The sequence below is a fragment of the Danaus plexippus genome, chromosome 11 (genome assembly GCF_018135715.1).
Source record: "Danaus plexippus chromosome 11, MEX_DaPlex, whole genome shotgun sequence".
Classification (NCBI taxonomy): domain Eukaryota; kingdom Metazoa; phylum Arthropoda; class Insecta; order Lepidoptera; family Nymphalidae; genus Danaus; species Danaus plexippus.
The window spans coordinates 1608254-1635323 of record NC_083544.1 but is presented as its reverse complement, the minus strand read 5'-3'; the positions used below and the strand labels follow the sequence as shown (position 1 = coordinate 1635323).

Sequence of the window (27070 nt, the reverse complement as noted above, 5' to 3'; positions counted from 1 at the left end):
TTAACCACGATGTGAACAACAAAAGTATCCCCTCCTTAATTATGACAACGGGAAGTCATCTAGCATCTTTCGTATTCTATCTTAAAACCTGTCGGACACTAATTAAAAATTGGTGTTGTGGCACATATAGTAGTAACTCTCAGTGGATCAGACCTACAGTTTTTTATAAAATTTCCTATAGAAATACTAATTAGTCTTGGTGTGAAAAGAAAATCCCATTTACACGGTATAATAATAGATTAAAAAATATATGTTTATGTTTAAAACCTTCAAATAAAAGTACTTTGAATACTAAATGACTATACAAGATAATGTCTAATATATTATTAAAAAATATATATCTTTCAAAATATGTCACTTGGACTTTTTGTACAATTATACAGATATATTTTTATTTCATCAGGTTTCAATATTTCTTATATTTTTTAGTATTATATATTTTTGTTATTGACTTATTATTTACCGTTCGGAAGTTCGTCCGACAAAGCAGCATTAAATCAAATTATTTATTATTCAAATTAAAATATTTACAGATTTGAATGGGAAGTGCAAACATAGCTCAAATTGTGTTTTGTTTGGCATTAGCATTGCTTTAAGCAAAGTTTAATTCTTTTATTTATTACAGAAGTTTGTTTAAATTTAGCCAGAAACTGCAATGCTGAACGTACATTGCATAGAAATTTATCGAATTACAGTATTAGTGTACCATTTAGCAAATTAATCACTTTCTATCCTAAGCCTTTATGTGAAATCAAATTGTAAGCAGTTCCAACAGTAATCACCTGTTATGTTTCGGATAATAACAATTTAGGTTCCATATAGCTATTATTGCCTTCATTTGTTTACTGCTTTGATATAATTAACTCTATTAATCACCGACAGCTTAAGTTAGTTACAGGCGTGAAGCCTTGAAGGCCGAAAAAAAACTAAAATTACTCATAACCAATTTTATTAATTATAATTAAACAAAATGCTTCTGATTGATGTACAACCTAATGAGATCTAAGACTTTCGCGAGTATTCATTTTAAGGAACTAATATTTTTCGGATTACTGCACGTTCTTTATTATTTTAAAAACTATATACTCCCGACGTTTCGGTTATCTCGTCTGTCCGTGATCACCGTAGCTGCAAAGTAACCGAGACATCGGGAGTATGTAGTTATTAAAATAATAAAAAACGTGCAGTAATCCGAAAAATATTAGTTTCCTTTGATTTACAACCAACTCGATGTGAACCTGTACAATACTTAATTTATAAATTGTGCTTCACCATCTTAAATAATTACAGTCTGATCATTTCGATGTAATTCTACATTAGTTAACGCACTGAATAACGGCGAGAAACTTTGAAATAAGCATTGATAAATGTACACTATTATTTCTTTTGAGGGAAACTTACATCGGTTATCCTCCACGAGTCCGTGTGTGTAACTAGCGTGTAGATGAATACTTTATTTTGTTTTATTTATCATGGGATCCCATTGTGTAATATCTAACATCAAATAATGTTAAGTTTCCTAACTTTTTTGAGCAGTCATTTAGAAAACGAGAAGCCTAGGGTAAATTGATTGTAATCTTAAATAATAACGACTTCCTTTCTATCACAGTAATAAAAGGTTGCAGTGTTTTGACTGAGGAATTAAATGGGTTTGCAAATATTAGATCTATTACTGTTTTCTACTTATTGCAAATTCTTTTAAGTAAGAAAATTTATCTAAAATTTGATATCCTTGTATTTTTACAGATATTTATCGCGATTTATTTACTAAATATATGTTTTGTATTAAAGGTATTCATTCATATTTAATATAAAACTCTTTTTCTAAACGAAACTTCAATTATATCGGGTCACGTAAACTTCTAATGTATAAACGTTTTAACTTCGTTCTAATGGAAAAATATAAATTCATTTAAAGTCTGCGTCGGTTGTCTTTAGTGTCTATTAAGTTTTTGTTGTTTTCTTTAGTGCTTTGCTTTTTCATTTTGTTGTCTTATTAGAATATTTAGTTTTACTATGGATATACCATTTTATTATATCCCTCTGATTTTATAGTCCAATATAATTATTGTTCTAATCAAATTTCACATAAGTATCAGATTTTAACTGCTTTATAATGTTCATAGCATCGTATGTGTTTTTAACAGACGGTTTTAAATTTAAACTTTTGTTTCATATCGGACTGTAGCAAATGTGGCTTTTATATTTTCTTTATAAAACCATTTGAGTTTATTTAAGTCTATAAAAGGAGTAATAGTTAATATAAAAATAAAATATTCGTATCAAACGTGTATATCTCGTTTTAGCTAATAAAATTCTCTCCGCGGAATTTATTCATGATTGTAATGAACGTATGCAAATCGGGTGAAAATATTAACATGGTGAGGTTTCGATTTTCCCTCGAGAGCACTTGACAGGAGGGGACCAAGATTGGCACCGTCATGATGCAATTACCTACGCGTATACCACACGCTGGTTTTGACAATATTTACGAATGAAATAGTAGACATTAAAAAAGAGAATTAGTTCAATATCGAAGACTATAAAATATTGTGATTAAAAAAATTTGGAACGATGCCAAGGCTTACTAAAACTAACTGTAATAAAATTATCATTGTTACTTTTATCTTTTTTAAAAAGTCTGCAAGTCTTCTAAGTAAATATAAATGTTTTATAAATTATAAAAAAATATTTAATGATTATTTTAATTTATATTCTTAAAAAATTAACGAGAAAATTCTGAAAGATTAACCAACTTCATTCTGAAGAACTGGTTTGTATAAATTTATATTTTTAAAGAGCCCGTGATCAACACATCCCTACTAAGCTAATTATGCAAAATTTTCAAAAACCAACAATTATATAAACGCTTTTAATATATTAATAGAATTCATATCCACTTCAAGTAGATCTCGATGCGATGTTCGAGAAAGATATGTATTATCGATTTTATATTAAGATATTATGGTTGAGTAGGTTGTGCGAGAAATGCATATTCGATTCCATCATAAACTCAATTTACAGCTAATCTGATCTCAGATTGTCGAAGAAATAAAATTTCACACAACGTTGACTCTGTGAATGTAAATAGGGTAGGCGCGAATGTTAAAGGTGAACGTCGTAGTCTGGGGAATATCGGGCCGTCGACGGAAGGGAGGAATAGAGCATACTAATAAAATACCCAGTTTACGGTCCATTTGACGAGAGAACCTAAGCACTGGCGTGAAGGTAGATGGTAATTTTGATAATTCGCGGCAATAAATTACGTCTCGACTTTGTAATCTGAAGTTCGCCGTTAAATTTTTGTGAACGTGATCAGTATCGGCGGGTGAGCGATTTTACGGGCCTATACCGGGCTTCAGTTTTGTAAGGTTGTAACTTTTTAGTACTCATTTTATTACAACAAACGATTTTAATCAAGCGAGTTTTTGTTCAAAACGAAAGCTATAAGCGCACAGAGACCAAATAATATTCAAATTTTTGTCGTATTAAAGACTTATGAATTTCGTTTGAGTTAGTTTGATTGGATGTAAGTTATTGATCTTAAGCCTTAGTATTTAACAGATTTATTGTTAGCAATATTAGTATTTTCTTATAATTTAAATTCTAGTTTTAAAATATTTTAATAAATGAAATCCACTTGGCTTTTGTTTCTTAGTTAAAATGAAAATTTGTGGCAAAATATAATTAAATGAGACGAAATTATTCATACATCTAGCACAGTCTTTCTGGCACGACGGGACTTTCAGAAGGAATAAAACTGTATTGCCTTGCAAGTTGCAAGCATAAATTCAAGGAAGTCACTCGTGTAACACTCATTTGAAGTTAACTGCCCCCGAAAAGCGTCGTAAGAACAAAGTTTGGCGGTTCGCCGACAACGCAGAGTGATTCCAAAACTACGTTGTATTTGGTTGTAGTAAAAATTTTGTCAGGAAGATGTTTTCTCGCTTTAGGTTTAAATAAAGCTTTCAACATTAATGCTTTTTGTACTGAGTTCCTCTTGTAGTCCCACTCGTTTACAATAATTTGTGTAGTGAAAGCATTTGAAAGTCAGTTTAAAATAAATGTTTAGTATTATGTAATATAACATCATTAAGACTCATGACTAACATGACAGTTTGTCTCGCTATAAAGAAAAAACGTACTTAAATACATTTCCACGTTGAACACCCTTAAAAGTTTTCATAGGAAAAGTTGTGTATATTGAAGAGTTTCTCCATAGTTCTGCATGAATCTCTCTTTATATAAGATCGAAGGCGCTCAGGTTTAAAGTTTCTCCACCGTCTTGTTAAAAAATATTGTAAACCAAGTTGTTTCTGGAGAAAAAATGCCTTTTACTATATAAATGTACAAAATGTTTAGTTAATAAAAGTGAATCCATTTTCACTTCGCCACGATATATATATATATCTTGAGAATGGCTTTACCGATTTCATTCATCTTTTTGGTTAACGATTTATTATACTTCTTAGAAAGATCTTACATTAATAAAAATAAAGAAAATTGAGTAGAATTTCAGAAAATATAGGAAAACTTAATATTATAAACTTTTCTTGTAATCTTAGTCCCATTATTGTGTGTTCTTTACTAAGCACGTTTGCAATGATTGAAAGTGAATTTCAAGTACCAAACTCGTGAAATGTTTTTAATATCGTTACAAATTATAAATTTTTTTCTCTTAAATAGCTTATAAAATAAACATACATGAAAGTTTCAAGCGGCTTAAAACAATAGCAAGTTAAGATATTCGGCTTCATTCTCCTGTGGTATTGTGTCGTAAAAGGCGTGGTTATAGGTACAACAAAAAGATAGTCACGAGCTAGGTATGTTAATAATTTTGCACGCTTACTCCATGCTACGATTCCTTGTGAAGCGGCGAGGGAGCTTAATTTGTTTAAAGAGCAAATTTTCAAAGCAAGTACACTCGTTGAAGCGTCAGGTGAAGATGTTCCATTTTAGTATCATTTTATTACACACTTGTAAATACTGTGTGTAAGGAAATGTAATAACTTAAAGATATAATGAAACATACAAAGGCAAAAAAACACCGGCGATAATTTTCATCTATCAAAAATACATAGATACATATTCTTAAAAGATAAATCGAAAATTTATGCGTATTCTGAAAATATAAATAAATTAATAAGTCATAAATATCCACAAAACAACATCTTAGTACTGAAGTAGATCTTAGTGAAAAGTGCTTGACTCCTTATCTTATGCGCTAGGAATGTTCTCCGAGAGACATGCAAGCCCCATCTGTTATTTTTGGCATCTTCCTTTAGGAGTTTCCCAACTTCCACGTTCGTACAAGCAGCGGTGGCATGAAAAGGTTGTGGGTGAAACTTGGGTTTCACAGTCGGTGAATCAGATTACGCACCACTCTTTCGTGTACCAGAGTGTTTGTCGTATTCCTACACTAGTCGGTAGGCTCTGGAACATGTACCACGATCGACTCGGAAGTAACAATAACTTCTTCTTGTTATTGTAGTGGTTACAGCTATTAATACACTTGTTCATAAAAATACTGTAGAAAAACGTCAGCAAAGCGATGACAAAACCTTAAGAGAGCCATATTCACTGCCGCCTTACTATAACTTGCCGACACTCGCAAGCAATGCAATGATTCTAAACTCTGTTATTATTAAAAAAAAACATAATACAACGTGAATGGCAATTTTATAACATTTGTTTACATTAGCTACAAAGCGAAAGGCCTATTTGTGATCAGTTGGAACAATTTTACATCGAATTTGACTACACATTGTATTGGTTTACTATAAAATATACGGAATTTCGCTACTATTTGCTACGACGACTTTTATGACCGAATGATTGTGGCGTTACGTATTTTCTTCCAAAATTCTTGGTATATTTTCCTCAAATGTAAAAGAAGGTAACGGAAAATTTCGTGTTTTTTGAAGTATGAATGAGACAATATTTAGTTATTTGATTTTTTTGTTTTGTATAAACAATTCGTTTTTGTTGAACGAATGCTGATAATTTAACAACAATGAGGTTTGTGGGAGTACCGTCGCCTAAAAAAATTAGTAATTGTTATAGTAAGAGTATAGGTCTAAATAAAAGACGTTTAGCATACATTATTCTTTAAAGTAATAAATTGCTACTTGAAGCATTCACATGTCAAATGTCCCTTCTATTGGTCTTTATTGAAATTTCGTATACGCTTTGTAATGGGCAATCGATCTTCCCTGTGTAATGTATGTGAGGGTGGCAAATTGTGCGTTTTAGCCTTAAGCGATTGAATGATTCTATTTTGCCATCTTCAGTAATTCTTCCATAGTAGTATTAACCTAAAGGCAAATGTTAGGAAATTAGGTATAGTTAACATAATATAAAAATGTATCCAATCTAGATATCAAATTCACTTATAGGATTCATATTTTATTAAATATTTGTCTGTTTGGTTTTAGATTACGCCTTGTAAATTTAGGTGGATCTAGTACTTTGAGTGACTTGATTTTATGTTTAGATTCATATTACTTGTAGGCATAATATGTAAAAACTTTTATAAGGCTCCTCTTGCAAATTGCTCTAGCACTGTTCTACCATCCTAACTTTTTAAGAAGGGCGCCCGAAGTTATTGCAAATAAGCGAACGAAATTGTGTCCAATCAGAAGCAAGCCTGCCGTAAAGTCATTTGCATTAAACGGTTTAAAAGCAATCATTTACTGACTTTATGCTCTAACGTAAAAACCCTGATATCTTGTACGTACTATGTAAATTGAATTCAATGAGGACACGATGGTATATTCAACAGAAGAGATGTTGGCAATTTAATTTTAAATCTATTCTATTTTTTCCATTGCATAATATAAATTTAATGAAAGTAATTTACGTTAATTTGTATACAACTTTTAAGTGTAAATGAACAAATAAGTTGCGTGTAGATATTAAGACAGATACAGAGAACTTATATTGTACTATTTTTTTTGTATTTTTTAGTGCTTTTTAAAACTGATAAGAAGTGTTAATATATTTTATTCGCATCGACAGTATTTACAATAATAAGTTGCCATTTAACATCCCATTTGTCATTCCTTGTCCAAGCTATGGTTTGCCTTATCTGAAGCATCTTTTGGCTTTCATCCAAATGTCCGCCATTTTTACTTTATTATCTCTATACAATGGAAATAAAGTTGCTGTAAAAAATAAGTTATGTAATGTTCTAAGTAAGAGTACTTATTAATTATCAAAAAATATTATATGCTTGTATTTGTTTCAGTTTTTAATACCTCATCATCTAGGACAAAACATTTAAGAATGTTTAGTTTGCATACTTTAGTTTAGTTTGTTTCTAAAAGTTGTTGTGTGTTTTAAAAATTCTACTGCAAGGATAATATTAAAAAGGAAATAAGAGTTGTTCTTACAGAAAGTCTCGAAAGTTACAATTTAAATACGACATTGAAAAATTTCAAGCCGAGAGCGTTCAGATACAGTCCATCTGTCAAGTGGCTGGGAAAAGCTATATATATTAACTAGAACAACATAAGCAGAGCTTTAACATTTTTGTATATTAAAATCGTATATGCTACTGTTAATATTCACATAAAAATATATAATGATCGATTTATCGTTATCTCTGATAAAAAACATTGACCGTGAGCTGGAAATCGAAAATAAAGATTTGATCGTAAATCATATTCTGTCGTTCACTCGCAGGTCGCAACTAAGAAATATGGTCCGCATTTATTTACGATCTGACAATCCCTTACTGTCCCTTATAAATATACTACTTAAATTGTAAACTTCATATAAATATTCAAATTCATTTTATTCAGTTTGTTTATTAGTTTATTATTTTTCCTTTTTCTTATTTAGAAATAAGTATTAGCATTCTGATGAATATATGATATAAAATTGTTCTGAACCGTTATTTAATTATTTTTTTTATAGTAAAACTATGACGGATGTGTAGTTCACAAAAAAATCAATGTAACCTCTCTGTTTGAGTGTAACATATCCACCTTGAATTTAAATACTTTTAGTTCGATTGACATTGCTTTCGTGACAAAATGCAATTTGGAGTTTATTTAACCGAATCGATAAGCTTTCGATTTGTGTTTGTAATCACTCATTTTACAAAAATGTCGTATAAATTGCTTATAATATTTGCAAATAAAAACACATTATTTTTCCTTTATGGTTTTAATTTGACTACCTCATTATTGGAAAAAAAGATTATTATCTAATATACCTGTTACTGCTAATTAAGATATTTAGTTTAATAATATTTAGTGAATGTTACCCGAAATAATTCTTGACATATGCCACTATAAGTATGAAGAAGAAGGTAACAAGATGATTCACAATAATATACACAGCATTTTAATATTTAAACAGTTCGGATTTATGTTAATTTGACTTCTATTTGATAAATTATACAAAGTTAAACGCATATCCTCGCAAATAGAGATCTTATTTGATTTAACGTGCTTCTAAAGTTACCAACTGGTTTAGGGCGCTTGAAAACTTTCACTAAAGTCGGTTGTGGCCATCTTATTAAGTCCTCTTCAAAATATAGCTAACGAAATCTCTCTACCCTATGATAACTTGCAAACTCGACTTAGTTGTTTATTAGCTTTTAAATATTTTGAATAGAAAGTTATTTAATATATTATAAAATTTTATAAATTAAGTAATAACCCTTGTCAAATTGTATTAATAACACATGAGCAGAGGATAATAGTTCTTATCTGTTCTTGGAACCATAATATTTTGTTCGTGATTTTCATAATCTTATTAATATCTTGTTTTAGGATAATAAAATCATTACATGCCTGTAAGAAACGATGTAACTTTCGTCACATAACAATTATGTACACGTAGAGTTAGCCCATAACCTTTAACGACAGCCAAATAGGATTGCGAAGTACTATCAAACACAATGAAGCGATTTTAACTAATTTTATAAACACGACATTAAAGTTTTAAGAGATACAAAAAAAAACGTCTAATAAATATAACGTAATTATGTTTAATATCAGAGTATGTATAAATTAATTAATTTTTAATAGTAAGTACTTGTTTTTGATAGTAACTTGTTTTTTGTGTATGAAGTCGTTGATTATTATGTAAGAAATAAGATCCGTTTTTAATAATAGCGAAAATTTTTTTTGCTGGATTGGGGATCCTATCCCAACTTGAATATCAACCTCGACGTTATAATGAAATGCGAAACAGCCTTTTACGTTCCACATTTATTTTTATACAAATTGCTTGACGTGTTATTATGCAGAGATAAGGGCTCTCTAATTATAAATACAGTCGTAAGTTGATGTAGTGAACAACGTTTATGATTAAGCTTAGTGCTTTTTATACTCAGAAGGGATTTTTTGTTTCAGAACGAATTTAGCTGTTTTAATGTAAATACAGAAACATTCGTTTATCGATTAATTGCAATCGCAATCGAAATTCATCTAGAATTCATGTTGTTAAATATTAACACGTTTTGAAATTGCCAACCACAATATTTAACTTCCGATTTGTTTGACGAGACCGAAATGATTGCTGTAAAATATTGAAGTCGCTATCCTGACCGAAGTTTCAACTCACCGAGTAAACATCAAATAACATACCGACGCTTTCATTACACTAATTATAGAGAAACTTGCTCCATCCCCGAAACCAAATACAAGCCCATGACTACCTAAAATCCATTCAAGGGTTTACAAAGTTTTTGCATCACAGTTTAAAGACGCTTAAGTCCCTTATATCTTATAAAAATCCATCTTTTTAAATGAGCGTTGTATCAAAAGGATGATAAGGAAATTATTTGCAGTGATAGGCCTAAGCAAATGATTATTTGCTAAACATTAAGTATCACAGAGAATTTTTTTCCAAATCTATTTGGTAAATGAAAACTTTGGATGTTAAAAAGGTACAGTTCGTAGTATTTTTACTAGTTTGATAATACAACGTTGAATTCTCCTATTTCTACTCCACTGTAAACGTTATTCACCACATTAAATAAACGAGCGCGCTCGATGAGAACGAACCCTCTAACTAAATCACTTAGTGGAAGGTGAAAAGTTTTGAAATATGTTCCTTACAATCGTCCTTCAGTGGCTTGAAATAATGGGAAAAATCCCAAGACATTAATATTCATAAGCAAAAACAGTTCTGCGGGAGCCGTTACGAGACGGGGTCATAAGTAGAAACTGCTCATCATCGTAAATGGCAAAAGATTCGAAATAAGATACTATTAAGTCGGCTCTGACTTGCGTGTTTACGGATTTCTAAACTTTGCTTTGCTTGTTTTTATTGATTGTATATGCCTAAGGGAGTTAATAATGAAACATGTGACTCAATGAAAGACTATTCTACTTTAAATGTTATAAAAATATCTCGTAAAATAAATTCCTTTTGATAATTAATACGTTAAATATGATGTCAAAAATCTGTAAATGTGATGTTAGAAATCTAAATCCTATGAAAAGATTAAGAAGTTACTTGTCATCCTTATTCAGCCTAACTTATTTTAACAGCTTTAATGCGATCAGAATCCCTGATTACTTAAAAGTCAAATCAACAAAAATCGAGTTTTCAACTAAATTATCTCATTCTTTCTCTAATTTGATTCGACCGTAATTCCCATGACAATACCATCCCAAATGTACTTTTTAAGTCTTCTCATTATTTAAATTTTAATTCGGTGGATTAATAACTTTCCATTAATTTGTGATTAACCATCCATCTGTTAAATAGGTTTAGACGAAGTAAAACTTTTTAATTTGTAATCCAATTTAATCTGTCTCGCATCCATTTAAATCGTAATTATTTAAAAAAAAATACTATGTTATATAATCAAAATATTATTTTAATTTTAAAACTCATTTGAATCTACCGTTATGAAAAGATTAATGTAAATTAATCCTAAAAATACAGACAATTTCATACTCAGCGTCAACCGTTCCCCGTTCTCTGTAGTGTATAATAGTCCATTACAGTTTAAACTGTAAGCAGAGAAGTAAAATATATTACTGCAAATAGCCAGCCTCCATTAGCGGCAAAGTCGATAAATGTCCCCTACTTTGCAGCAACTCATGTGGCCAAGAAAACCCGGTGATAATAAAGTATTAGTCTCCATGTTTATAATACTTTTGAGACTTATATAAATGCTTTAATAACGTTTTTATAATACCATAAGAGTCTAAGAGCTTAACGAAATAAAAGTCTCTCACCCTTAAACATATGAGATAGTTTCATTTATCAATATATTTTTTTAATATACCGTAATGATAAGTAATTTATGTAACTGTTACCAGAGGTGCAATTTTAGTTCTGAATAGACCCTAAGGGTATGTAATAATTTCAAGTAGCCCAGTATCCAATAAAGCGTACCGTAAAATTTATGTTTGGAAATTAATATTCAGAGGGAGAACCGTCGACAGGGAACCATCAGTCTGCTTCATTGAAATAAGACATGCCACTCTTGTTACGTTATTCCAAACATTATTAACAAAATTTATGTTTATTTCTTGTCTTCCGTTATACAAATTTTTATAAATTACAATTACTATTATTAAGTTATTTCTAAATTAATAACAATAGTAATATTAAAACTGTAGAATTTGAGACAATTTTTGCTACATATAAATTGTATAGTTGTTTATCGACTCGATCGTTAATCGACTGATGAGAAGCAGAGAAAGGAATTCAAATACAAGTGTCAGCTTAGGACGCGTGGATAATAACAAATCATTTTTAAACTAAATTGAACCGCGTCGAAATAAGAAGTAGATAGTAATAGATGACAGCGAAATTGTAGAGTTTATACTTTTGTATTCTTTGAATTGACGACAATTCTTGTTTTATAACATTCCATTTACAAATTGTCCTCGACTAAATAGCTGAGTGTATCAACATAAAACTAAATGTCCACAATTTTTAGGGCATGTTTTATTATTTTCGGGCACAATTATAATAAAAATGTTTTATTATTTTTAATTCAAATAAAAGGTATATAATAATATCAGTGTCATTCCAAGTAAAATATATGATATTTTTTAGTCGATCGTTAATTTAGATTATAACAAACAAGCCTTTGTAGTTACAGGGTTTTTACCTTGAATTTATATCTCCGTGTAAGGAGGAGTAAGTTTTGGAACGAATAAGTGTATAATGTCCTATCCGGGAGAGTGTGGCGGTAAACGACGTATATTGAACTACCTCATTAAAGTGTTGCGGTTATCCGCGCCGCTTTGTTCTAGCTGTGGAAATATTGGGAGGATACTGGCAATTTTCTTCTATAAAGCACAAAGAGAAAAACAGATCCCTTGCAAAGATATTTTGAAATATTCTTTTGAATTTAATTAAATATATTAAATGCTTATTTATTTCATGTCTCTAGAAATTAAAATTATATAATTTAAACTTAAAAGATGAATTTATTTAACAACAGCGTTCATTCGTTCTTTTTTTAAGGCATTCCGTTATGTTATGATTCTAACCTTTGTGCTATATAGTAGAAAATGCAGGTAGTTTTATATTCCTTTATCAATGACGGCAATTAAATTGCAAATCTATTATTCTACGCCGAAAAAAATTATCGCAAGACATATAAAATGACTGTAAAAATGAAGTCTGAAATGAATAAAACAATACTGATATAAGCATAATCAGACGTAGCAAAATATTAACACAAAATTGCACTAAAACTTTTATCTATATATCGATTGCACTTCTTTTGGAAGCAATCTGGCTTGAGTAAAACTTTACGAACTAAACGTAGTTATTTTTATTTCAATTTTACATACTATTCAGTGTACTTTTATTATAAGATTTGTTCAATTTTACTTTAATATAATAGAAGGGAATATTATATACTATTCTTGAAATGACCACCAACAGGCGGATTTATACATGTTATGTAACGGTGTTTCTAACGCGAGCACGTGACGGCGCCATGTGTTGGTAGCTGTGTCTAAATACATACGTTTTTAGGAAGGTAGTGATTCCAAAGTTGTTTTATTATTTTATTATATATATATAACCTCTTTATCAATAACATTGTTGATTGTCTTTTAGAGGTCTTGCTTTAGGGAAATTAATGTATAATTTACTACTTTTTCATTTTGTTTTAACATTTTTTAGAGTTTAATAGTGATGAAAATTAAATCAATATAAATAGACTCGACTTAAAAGAAATTCACAAAAGTATAAATTACAATAACATATTTAATAATGAATGTAACGGTGTGATGATTCTATGATATGAAGGTTATATAAAAAAAATATCAAAAAATTTCAGTTCAACGTCATACTATCACATTGATATCAAATTTCCTTCTTACACAGCGCTTCTGACACCTTGTGGCGCGAAAAATACGTGAGAATTTCAAATATCTAAGTTCAAGACGAATTGATAAGTGGAATTGATCCTGTTACTGTTGGCATTAAGTGATAAATGCGTTATGTTATTTAATTTAAAAACATCACATATGAAATATAAAAATTTATATTTTCAATACAAATCATTTGATATAAACTTAAATATTATTTTTTTTGTTAGAAAAATCAAACCGCATTTCAATTTTAAAGTGAAATGTAGGCGATTGATTGAAGTCCAGAAATACTTTTTGAATGATTCTTTTGATGTTGGATGTTATCGAAATACTTTGACATTTTAATACTGGTTTTGTATGTTTTTTTATTTCGTAAATTTATATATTATTAAAAAAAAATATTTTTCTATTTCATTTCGAAGTAAAATATATTAAGAACAAATGTGATGCCTGTGTCTTTTGAAATACATATATACGATTGAATCTTGAAAAGTGATGAAAAGATCTCGTTGAGTATTTTCAATGGTTTAAGTTTTCTTAACCTCACAAAGTTCAGAAAAGAAACATTTACTACTGTATTTAACAACAAAAAACGCAGTTACTTCAAGGATTTATTGAAAATATATAATTCAATCCGTCAATATATATATGGATTCTACATGCTTCGCATAAATAAAATAATTTTATCCTCTTTTATAAGTCAGAGGCGCGTGAAACGAAACGATTTGTTAAGAGCCCCTCATATTTCTGCGTCACCTTTCGACGGACTCATTGGCATTATTTCTCACTCGTAACCCTACAGAAATAGTTTGTGACAACTATTCATCACGTCTCCTACTACGATCTACACTAATTTTATGTCTAATAAATAAAAACTAAAGTAAAGATTTACGAATTAACGGCATTAATGATCACGTTTCAAATTGAAGTCATTAAAATACGTTACACATTAAATATAATAAATTGTTTTGAATTTATTATTTGCAATGTATAATATGTTAATAATCATATTATTTATCGGAATATTTATAATACTTACCCTTCAATACAGTACATTATATATGGAAACTTGTATTAAATAGGTTATTCTAGATCATGTCGTAAACAAGTGGTAGAGGCATTAGCGTATATGCTTCCATGAGTTACAGCCCACTTACAGGAAAATTTTGCAAAGAGCAAAGTTCCCTAAGTTGCTCTATGGTAATGCTATGAAGATTTATAATAATTTCGCCCTCTTTATGGCTATCTTTTTACGTAGCGTACAATTTTGTCGATTAGTGCGTGAATTTCAAACGGTAACACAAAACTTTCTTTTAACAGTTTATAAGTACTTATTAAATGAAATGATATATAAGTCTAACGGAGTGGGATAAGATTCGCTTATAATTAGATTCACCAATAACTCCTGAAACAAACACGTAGAACTTCAAGTAAGCGTTTTATTCCTTAAAGTAATGTGAGCACTTAGAACATCATAACAAAAGAATAAAATGTATAAAAGTAGGAAAAAACCGACAAAAAATAATAAATGTGAAACCCAAGAGACATAACAAGCACTTCAGAATGACAAATCAAATATTCATGTTTCAAAAAGAATAGTTTATTAGACGAAAAAGCAGTTGTCAAAGGTGACATCAAAACAAGCTGTATCCCGCAATTAGTTATTCAAATCCGGGGTACTGATATGTGGGGTGAAGAAATCCACATTTAACCAAAGTAAATAAGGAATATGAATTACAAATTTAGTCTCAAAGCGGACAAGGGTGGTGCATTAAAAACGCATATCTCATAAATGCAAATTTGACCACACGTACCAAGACTTCATTGTTTAAAGTAATTATTCACTTACAGGCATTGTTTAAGAGTATAAGAATGCTCTACAAAATAAAGTATGGAGCTTTTATCTTTGTGAAATAAAAAAAATATATTTTCTTAACATTATTCATATTAAACTTTAAAAACACCTAAATAAAAGTGAAGATATATTCTGAAGTTCTTTAAACTTTAAGAATATTTTATGCATCACCATGTCCGCATTCAATTTTAAAGCTACAAGTTTTATATCTGTTATCTTTAGAAGCTATCAATCTAATCTCAAACACATCGATCGTAAAACAACAACTCCTTGCGTAACCATGTTGCGCCAGAAAACAGTAATAACTTAGCCCTCCGGCGATTCACTTAAATCTTTACTTACTTGCTCCAAGTGAAATAGAGCTTGGTCTGGGTTTTTGTACATCAGACAAAGCAAACTGTGTAATTGCTTCAAGTAGATGTAAAAAGAAAATTAAGTAGAATAAATGAAATAAATTACACAATTCGACGATTTTTTTTTTATAAACAGACACTCAGTTTGAAGGTGTCTTTACGAACATACAATTCAAGTACAAAATGAAGATTTTATTAAACTTTGTAATTAAATTTAACAAAAAAAATATATACATACATAAATAGAAGATAAATATAGGTGTTAACAGACGGGACGGTGTTTAATCCGTCAAGTGTACAAAATTTTGAGAATTTTTTAAATGTTCGCGATTAGAAAAATAGTTTTCTGTTTTTCATCTCAATTGTTGCTGCCCACTGGCGATATAAAAATGAAGTGAATATCGATTACCCCGTCCGCTTAAGCGAAACGATCTGAAACCGCTTAAGCGAGACGATCTGCAATCGCTTCGATAAATCACGTTTAACTGGAATATGCCTAAGTTCGCTTTGATGTGCTTACCTGCAGTGCATAGAGCACAGTATATTTTAAGACTTTGTACAGTTAAGTATTTTATATAAATAAGTTCTCTTTACCGTTGCATTTCAATGTGTACTGAAAATTTTAACATAATTCAACAAGATGTCGAACAGAACTTATTTTAATGCGAATAATTAATTTTAATTACCTAAAGCTGGAAATTGAACGACGACAAATAACATAAATTTAAAAACGTTATTATCATGTATCAAGTTGCATTGCTATCAGAAATGTATTGAGAATTAATAATTTTATGTTATTTCTTAAATCGTTTTGTTAAAATATTGTTGTAGCTTTGAAAAATGTTCGTAGAAAAGTTATTACTCTCATTTTGGCTAAAAGTTAAATAAAAAGAGCAATAGTGGCTACATCATGAACGCTTAACGCAACACCAGCCTCGGAAATAATGGTATGATGTAGCAGTTAACACTTTATATATCGCCGCTAAGTGTTTTGTGGTAAAAATATTGCTACTAAAAAATTTAATAGGCGTATATCAAAAGCCTGGATAGTGCTCTATTTTTACATTTTACGCGTTTACAATTGGGATGTGGTCTTTTGGATTTTACATCCAATATCGGTTCCGATTCTAATTGACCTGAATGCGTCCTGTATTTCAAATATTTTTTTATATATTACAAAACTTAGTCGGACAGCCTCATCCGTTATGCAATTTTTGCTCCTTGTAGGCAGAACACGGAGACGTGTCCCAAAGATTAAGCAATCACATCAATGTTATGAATTTAAGGAATTCAAATCTATAAAAAAAAAGAAAAAATCCGTATAAAGAAATTCGGAAGAAACCATAACATGTCCGATAACCGATCGACGATTTTGTAATATTGGCTTGACTTGGCATCCTACGGACGTTTTACAGCCGCCGCCTCTGAATGCAAAGTAGGTGAAATATCAAAGTTAGAGGTAGCAAGAAAAACACATTTGTGTGCAAACTCTCGTATTTCGAAGCGGGATTTGACCGACGGTTTATGGCCGGAGTTTCAGGACGGTATTGAATCCTGTAAATTCATTAAGTGTCGGAATCTGTCAAGTATTTGTAATAAAACATTTACCTTTATTTTACAACCATGAAAGATTAAAACGTAACTTCAACGTGAAAAACTCATAGCTAATTCCGATGAAAAATATATATTCGTTGGAAAATATATTAGTCTAGAGTACTTTATGCAATATGCTATCGGAGATATGTGATTACTGACGGGAGTTTAATAGTGATATTAAATTCGATGGATTCATTAAGCACCTAATTAGCCGCATTAAGTCGGATTACTCAATGATACGCCTATTTTAAGGGTATTAGTCCGTCAAATTCAAACAGGTCGTTCAGAGTTTATAGTTTGGATAAATTAAATAGCAAAATGCAATGTAGATTACGTCTAAAACACATATGATATCATCTATAGGAGGAGTTTAATTTGTTTATAATATAAAGAACTTTTCAGTTCACTTTAATTCCCTTATTTGTTATGATTCTCATTAGACATTTTCCGCTTACCTTATAAATTTATAAAACGAAGACGAAAATCAAAATTTAATTAGATTATGACGTTGTTTGAAAGTTATTACAAATGGGATAAGATACGGGGTACGGGTAAGTATATAATTCACGGTGAAGTTTATCTAATCTGAAGTAATTTCTTAGTTATTTTCTATCTTATACCTTCCATTACACGAGATATATGGAAAGGAATGAACATTTCAAAATATAGCATAAATATTTTACCTGCGTATCGGTGATCCAATCGCTTTTTATATCCCAACTATAGTCTATGCGGTAACCTACACTGTAAGATATAACTTTATTTCATATATACATATAAATGTTAATAAAATGATCTAGCAAATCCTCCTAGAAAATTAGCACAAAATTTAAATATTAGAGCACATACAGTTCAATTAGCATTAAGATCGGGATGGTAATGAGGAAAAAAATGAAGAGAAATCTTTAAAATTCACCTTTTTATCAACGGAATATTAAAGCGGTATTCCGCAATCTTATATTTCACATTTAAATTTTTAGATGCAAAAGGTATCCAGTTAGCACGTTGGGATTTGAATAACAAAGTCACCGTCTTTTCGTCTCAGGTGACGTCATAGCTTCTGAACGAAATATGGCAAGTTGATGTTAAGAAATGAAATGTGCTCGCCAAACTCGCTTTCATAGTTGATTAAAGTGATTGTGGCTTTCAAGATTAATTTAGTAGTAATTAATAGTTGATTAGACTCTGTGTATACGAGTGTATTGTTCACCGAACTCATACATCAATCATTGAATTGTAACATCAATCGTAACCTTCAACTGTTACGAAATAACGCCAGTCATTGTGGCAAATGGTTAACAAATTAATTCAATATATCGTTTGAACAGGAGGTGACAGATATAAGGTTTTTTTTGAAAAATAAAATGCAGTAAATAAAACCAAAAGAAAAATTTATCATTTAAATTAGAGTAAACATACACAGGGGTGATCGTACAGAGGATTTGTGAAATGGCCCAAGCTAAAACTAAGATTTAGAATCTAGATTTTGGCACAAAACCAGAACAAGTTATCAGGGCGGAGTGATTCCATTTTAAATTTCATACGTTTGTAGTCAGCAATTTATTATTAATTCGTTTGTTGTTTGAATAAGTTGTATTGATATAAAACTAACTTCAAAAATATGTTTTTATAATATTTTTATAAGAAAATATGATTTTTTTTTCAGTCTAGTTGAAATCAAATAAATACTGTTGTCCACTATTATGATCGTCATAAAATATGGGAATGTATCATACTGTCTCAGTGTGTTATCTAACAAAAGGCAAAGATAAGTATGACATCTGTAAGATCCAAATTCCCTTGTATCATCCCCAATAAAAAAATTGATATTTGGAATTTAAAGAGAAACAATTCGCATATATACATAATAAAAAAAATTAACTTGAGAGAAACAAATATGTACCTCTCACAGGAATTTAAAAATTGTGTATTCATCCGAACTGTACGTAAAGATACTAATGATTATAATTAATAATCAAAAATCTAAAACGTTATATAAATGTATTTTTAATAGATCTATGTTGCAGTCCTTGGTAATATATTTTCTTACAGTAGGTAAGCGCGTTGCGTGGTCTAATACCCACTTTATTCGGAATGTTTTCATTTTCTTCACAAATCCGCTTGTTGAATTGGGATAAAATAAGATATAATGGATGCTCGATCTCTCCTTGCGTATTATTCGTACCAGCCGATAGAGTCGTGAGACCTTTTGTTATTGTATCTATGATTGAATTTTAAATCGAACTTATTATTAACAGAAAAGAACGTCTATCAAAGATGATAATGTTTTTGATACAAGCTTAAAAAGGCCCTCACCAACAATAATTCTTTATCCGATTATGGTATCTTTCTGTAACGTTTAATAATGACTATTACGATTTACCAAACACTGTGGGCAAACAAAATGTAGTTGTAATATCTCGTCAAAGATGATTTTCTATACGACGATAATGTTGTATGTGCGCATTAGTATGTATTGAATTAGTGAATTAAAATTTTATGACCTTAATGACCTTTTATCGACATATTTTGGAGGACACCTAAAACAAGGAAGACAAAACATCTATCAGTACTTTAAACACAGAATAAATTCTATTCTTTAACAAGATTTTGGATGATAAACAGCTTTATATAAATCGTTTCCACTCCAATTAAGATTTTGAAGCGAGGGTGACAAAATCAAGAGAATATCGCAACATTTTGCGACGGATTTCTCCAAAAATGAAAAAAAAAAAACGTTCCTAGTTGGCTCCAACGAACTGGCAATGTCAATACACTCTGAAGCAAAGTTAACGAGCGAGCGCACCGAGACTTATAGCAAATATTTCGACTTAAAGAGAATTGAAAAATGTACTGTTATAATAAGATGTGAGGCGCCGCTTGAATCGGGACGTCGAATTGTGAACATCGAGGTTATTCAAACTGATATACAGAAAGAAATCATTTTCCATACAAAAATATTTGTTTCATATTCTATAATTATAGTAAGCATTATTTAGATATAAAAATGTTTTTATATTTCAGTTGTTATTCTAGTAAATAACAACTCTTAGAAAACTAAAAATAAATATTCCGACAAAGTAAACCTCTTTCTTTAACAAATGACTAAATAAAACAAGTCTCTTTTTGCAAATACATATTTAAGTACGTTCTAATATTTTCTTAAGTATATTACCGATAATAATTGCTGGTGACCAAAGACGTTCATTTAAAACCGTAATTGATATAATTATATAAGCCACAGATCACGAAGAAACCTAAACGAATTTACTCAAACTTAATCCCAGTACTTTGTTAAAGTACAGACAATTTCCATAATTACCCGGAGTCTACACCTTTGGATCCCTTGAGGGGATTATAACAAATCTTCACACATGCGGGTACTTGGAGGTAAATACTTTGACCTTTATAACGGCACGTTCGTATGTTTACCGATTTAGTTTAAGAAATCCAAGTTTATTCTAATATAATGTGGTCGTCTAATTGCTTTCGGTTAAATCGTATTTTTTATGATATATTATGTAGAAACAGAAGAAATTATTGAAAATATATTTTTATAAAAACATAATTATCGATATGTAATAAATTGTAAGAAAAAAAAAGAGAAGCTATGTGAAACAGTCTCGGAAAAAATAAAATTTATAAACGATATCACTTGTCCGCAGAGCTGCCCCCTGAGAAGCCGTCAATCAAAGCTGAGAAGGGATGGTATGCATCTGGGGACTCTCTGCGAGCCCAGTGCACGTCACCGCCCGCTGACCCCCCCGCCAACCTCACCTGGCTGTTGAATGGACGAGATGTAAGTATCCTGAACTAGTCTTCTACCCTTCTATCCTGAACATCCCAAAGGGTAAAGTTTAAATTCGACATTGCTTTATGAATAGAACTTTACTTGGCCGAGGGATGATTTCATGAAATGGCGTAACACAGTTCAGTAACATTGTGATTGAAGTTTAAGTGCACAGAAATATATTATGCGGTCAAAATAATAGGTTTATAAATTTTATTGTATTCAAAGGCAGAAATTCATATTTGGGTAATATAACAACAACTGCTAGAAAAGTAATTAATTTAATAAATTTCCCCCGTAACAAAATTTCGATGATTTGCATTCGTAATTTTAAAAATGTTCGACCTTCAAACTAATAAAACTTAGTTTAAAGTTTGTCTAACGCTAGAAAATAATTACCAATTAGCTCTGTGGCTGACGCGCGACGTGACGCCGTGACATACCGTGATAAACGAACCTCTTTCATCGGGGAGTTTCCGTTCATCATTGGTACATTAAATAAAAAGTGTTACATTAATTATAAAAAAAACTGTTAAAGAAGAAACTTTTTTATTTCCGATTCTAAAGGTTTCAAAAGGATTATTTTTATGCTAACTCGTGTTAACGGAAACAATTTTAAAAACTTTTATAAAATTTTTACTGAAAGCCGGTTGTTTAGCTAAATCTGTTTAAAATTTCGTTCTAAAACCGTAGTCTTTGTAGCTAAGGTTTACTAGAATATTTTCTAAAAGTATTATCCTATATGAAACAGTACCAAGTAAAACATAACAAAATAATAGACTTTTTTATTTTGGTTGCTAAAATATATATATATATATCAACATTAAACACATAACTTTTACATATATATATATACAATGTATTTAAAATGTTCTATTAAAATTATGTTTTAAGAAACTGCATATATACATATAAAAACTGGTAAGGTTATTCTAAATTTAAAAGTAAAATCTATTACTTTGTTTTAGTTAATTTCAAAGACTTTATTAAGCTCTTTTTTATATGTCTATTATAGTGAAATTAACTTTATCTAAATCAGTTAAAAAAAAATCTACAAAATTACTGTAGTGTTGACAATAAACATACATACAAACAGAAATTAGTGAGCTTAAAGCTTTATTCAATTTTAGGAATTACTCATTAAAAGTTAAATACCGTAACACGTTATGTTTAATTAACGCCTTGAAAAAAAAATAAGAAATTAAATTACATACATAATAAAGGTATTTTTGGATGTAGGATAAGGTTTACAACAGATTGAGGTTTTATTTATTATTCAATTAATTCTGTATACAATTAAGTAAAAATAAAACACAATGTTCAGATACATGAAATTTTAAAGTCAATTTTATAAACAATTACAGCAAATAAATCAAGACTGAGTAAAAAAAAATTGTTTGATGATAACTTTTTCAGACTATGTCTACGAGTACGATGTGTTAGGTTATCCGAAATTGAAACTGTCACTTATTTCAGCAACACCATTATTGAGAGAACTCAGGGGTAGCTTATTTGTGTTGCGCGTTGTAGTAATAACGAATTTTTTAATAATAATTCTCAACGGCTATGCGGCATTCATTTCCGACATATGAATCCACACGAAGCCGCAAAAGCTCTCTTAAATATTAATATTTGAATATTCCCTTAAATAATTATAATTTTAAAATATATTTTTTTCTTTATACCTCTGACTTTTTTCGTATACGTAAGTTTAAATGTTTGTTAAGTATTATCAGTGATTGGGTGGCTTTAGAATTGAAATCATATTCATAATCTTACACACTAAACTAGGATACTAAATCATAATTTGTATATGAATAAATATTTTAAAATACTTCTACTTTAAATGTTATAACTTATTTTTTAAGTTTTTCATTGAAACTCCGCTGCTTTCTATCGTTAAGTGGTTAATAACTGTTCTTGATATATGTACATAGATGTATTATCTCCAATCAAATCTCAGAATTAGTTCCTGTGGCTATCTAGCTAGTATTAACATTTATCATATCAATCTCAATTTAAACTTAATTTAAAAAAATATATATAAATTAAAAAAAATACTAATTTCGGATACATTGTGATGATGTTTTAATATAAAAAATAATTTATTGAATATTTAAATGTCAACTATAATATACATATATTCCCAATCAAAAGTTATATTTAGCTTTGAATAAAATTGTACCACAAACGTAAACATTTTATTTGAACATTCTACATTTGAAACCATAAACGACTGAGGTGTGAAAATTTTATACGCAAAATAACAAAACATCAATTGTGTTTTGATCGTAATAAATAATATGGTAGTGTTTCCAATTTTGAATGTACAGCTCCAGCCCTCAATTCCTTTTAAGTAAATTCGATTGCGTCAAACGTTCCCGCTGTAAAAATTGTGTTATCGTCGGATTTATGTTGAATCAACTGTTTTTTATGGTTCTTTTATATTTAAGACTCAAACTTAGCAGTAACCAAGACTTTTATTATCTGTATTAGTTAAATTAAATTAAAGATTATTCTCTGACTGCGCTGTTGACTCTGTATATTACTCTGTATACAACTTTATTAAGTTCTAATGTCATATTTAGGACTACATAATACAAAATACATATTTGGATTTTTTTGATAATTTTGTTTGTTTTAGTCTCAGATTGTGTTTGTATTTTTAATATTTACAAATTATTTACTTAAATATAGGATATTAAGCTTTACAAAAGGAGCATTCAGTTTAAAACTATTACGAGAGTCTATCTCACTGCACGATTCGTGTTCAACAAATTCGATTGAGTCGAACAAATATGGAGCACATCTTTCTGTGAAAATTGTATTGTATTGCAAGATTTACTGCACTTGGAGGGTGTTGTAGAGTAGGGCGGATATGGATCATTGGATAGCCTGTGAAGTCATATATATATATATATATATATATATATATATATATATATATATATATATGTGTAAATACGCATATATATGTAATCGTATATTATACTTTTAAAATACATAAATTCCATGCATACTATTCTAGCAAAAAAAAATGAAAGTATATTTTGTGTCATACTTTCATAAACAGTGAGACTATTATAATTTATCAATATCATTCAAAACGATGAAAGAAATATACAAAGACAGTATTTTTTTAGGTTTTGTGCAGGAAAATTTATTCCACAGTTGACTAATTAATATGGACATAATAAAATAAATGTTCCACTCGGAGAGCTTCGCCAAAAGAGGAATCTTGATTACCTGTTCCTGTCTTTCATTCGCTGTTTCGTTTTTAGATAATTTTATAATACAAACAAATTAAAATAATTTTATCGTAAATCAAGGCTGTCCTCTAAAGACAAAAATAATTCTTTTTTGAAATACCTCTCACTCAGTCATTGATATTTCTCGCTCCAGATTAACAACACTTGTGTAGAAAGTTGTGCGCAACTTTTATATGACTTTGAAACAGTAAAGGTGTCAAGAGGCCAACCCCCATAAAGACTTTCTATGTCTCTGGGGCTATACAGAGTAGTAATTTTTTTCTTTCCAATATTCAGTATATCTCTAATTATTAATATACGTTATATTGAAAGTACAGAATTTTTATTTTGTAACTAATTTTTTTTTTAATTAGTGTATGTGATATATTTATATTTGAAATGGCTTGGAAATGCAAAATCTTCTATTTGATTCTAAAATCAGAAAGGATATTTAATATGCAATCCTTAAACATTTAAATGTTTGCCTCGTAGCAGAAATAGATAAAAAACAATTGTTTTTAAAAGGAAATCATTGTTTGATTCTAATTAAAATTAACAGATATAATTTATATTGGCCTTTGATGATATCTTTTAGGTTTGTATTATTGTTAGTCACTGTATTTGGGTTCAAACTTTGGCTTAAAAGTTTTTAAAGAAAAACGGTATATAAACTAGCATAAAAAAGTGTATACTATTTTTAACACCTGACGCAAATAGAGGGATCTTTGAAGTTCGACGTTTTTGTGTCTACTACAGTGTGTGTGTGTATGGCTGTCCGTGAGATCGTAACTCTCAAACGGATAGACGAACTTCGATGGAGTTTTTGTTACTTGAAAACCAGTTTCTTTGTGATGAATTTTAACTTTATTTCATTAACATCTGTCCAACAGTGTAAGAGTGTCAGCTCTTATCTAATACGGTGTAAGGTATAATGATTATTCGATCAAATACTTTAAACGGCAAGTGCAATCCTAAAATCAAAATTTTCCTCTAAAGGTATTTTGAAATTGAATAAAATATTTTTTTTAAATTTAAACATCCTTGTTTTGAAATCTATGTGAGAGACGAAGAAACGAAGAAGGGAGTGACTTGTAATTCAATCAAGAAATAAATAAAGAGTTCTTTGCTTATTTCAAGTAAATTAGCAAAATAATTAAAGGCAGATTGAACCTATAATAAGCAGAATAAAACGTAAACCGTATATATGAGCAAATTATACTTTCTAGTTGGAAATCTGTATATGTCTCCGCAATAACATATGTCGATCGCCGATAGCTGACCACCTGGCAATTTTCTTTTAAAAGTAAAGCCGTAATGATTTTATGATATCAGTACAAATATTCCTGGTTGCAGATTGCTTTTTATCAAATATCCTGATTCTAGGTCAACGGAAAGGCCCCAATACGTTTTAATTCCACCGTGAGCTTCAAAATATGCAAAACGGATCATACGGCCTTAGCTGCAGATTTTACCGTTCCGAAGGCCATCTTAATATTTAACGATAAATTCAGCTTTATACCTGAGGAAAAGGGGTTTACCAACGACAAATATCATAGTTGTAAAAGAAGGGTTCTGTTTTTGATGATATGGTACAAAATTAAGAATGTTATTAAAGTCAATGAAATCGTCTGTAGAACATTCGTTCATAAAAATTATTTCGATGCAAAAAATATATTTTAAATAATTATATAAAATCCTCTGGACAAGATCTTGTTACCAATGCACACAAATATTCGGAGTTTTATTTATAGTTTTTAATTGATTGAAAATAAATCTTATACGTAATCAGGAGGCAAAAAAAAACCAGACGAATTGAGAACCTCCTTTTTTAAAGTCGGTTAAAATTCAATATAAAAACTATAAAAATGTGGTGAAATGAAAAGGAACCAAGCATCTATCTCCTAAAATACAACTTAAAAATCACAAATTTCGTGCCTGATATTTGATAAAGAAATATTTTTATCGTTAAGTGTTAACTTAAAAAGCGGTTACAGATTGTAAAAATGAATAGTAAATTTGAGATAAACCTTTCAAATATTCGAAGATGTTAAATATCTGAGTCTAGATTTACTTTTATTTATAAAATAAGCCAATTTGATATAAAAATACTAATGATGCAATGTTTATTTTGATATTATTTAAATCTAAATGAGTAGTAGAGCACGATATGTGTATATTAAATTTTCCGTCAACATTTTGTTCGTGTTAAAGCAAAATTTTAATGAGCAATTAATAAAACATTTTGTCAACTATAACAAGTTAAGTACGTTTATTGAAATTTGTGATGTTGATATTATGTTATTTTATTTATAACAAATGCAATTCAATTAAAAGAATTAGTATCACTTCAAAGAGTATGAATACATTTTTAAAATATTTTTTTATTTAGATTTAAAAAATTTATAGAGTCAAACGTGCTTGTTAATTATAAATTTTACTTTAATGGAATTGAAATTTGTAGATTTGTCTCTTAAAATGAAAAACCGCTGTCGATGCATACATACGTTAAAATCCATTTACCGTGTGCTTGAGAGAAATCCTTATTGCGTATGCACTTTCTCAAATCGTTTGTTCAGACTTTATTTTCCTGTCACGCCATGTACCTCGTACATCGAGTGCATTAATAATTATTTAGTTTATTTGTGGTCCCACTTATGAACTTCTTTTCTTTTTATTTTATATTATTCTGAAGGATTATAAAACTTTAAAAGATTTCCGATAACCGGACAGACGACGGACAGTAACCGGGACGCAAATACATCAGAAATGTTATCTGTCATCAGATCTTAATGGGATGAAAACGAGGACGGACACGAAGGTTAACCCTTTAAATGAAGCAATAGAAATTTATAACAACAAAACATTAAATAAAACTGACTGCCATCTCTTTAAGTGTTGATACTTCAACGTCCGTTAAACAA

General features: G+C 29.7%; 1 protein-coding gene across 1 annotated transcript in view; it reads left to right on the top strand.

Annotated features, from left to right (window-relative positions):
* LOC116765722 (uncharacterized) overlaps positions 1-27070 on the top strand; it is a 127178-nt gene that overhangs the window by 70880 nt on the left and 29228 nt on the right. The window contains exon 5 of the mRNA XM_061522075.1: positions 20777-20910. Within this exon, the coding sequence (XP_061378059.1) occupies positions 20777-20910 (134 nt within the window). The remainder of the gene's footprint in view (positions 1-20776; positions 20911-27070) is intronic.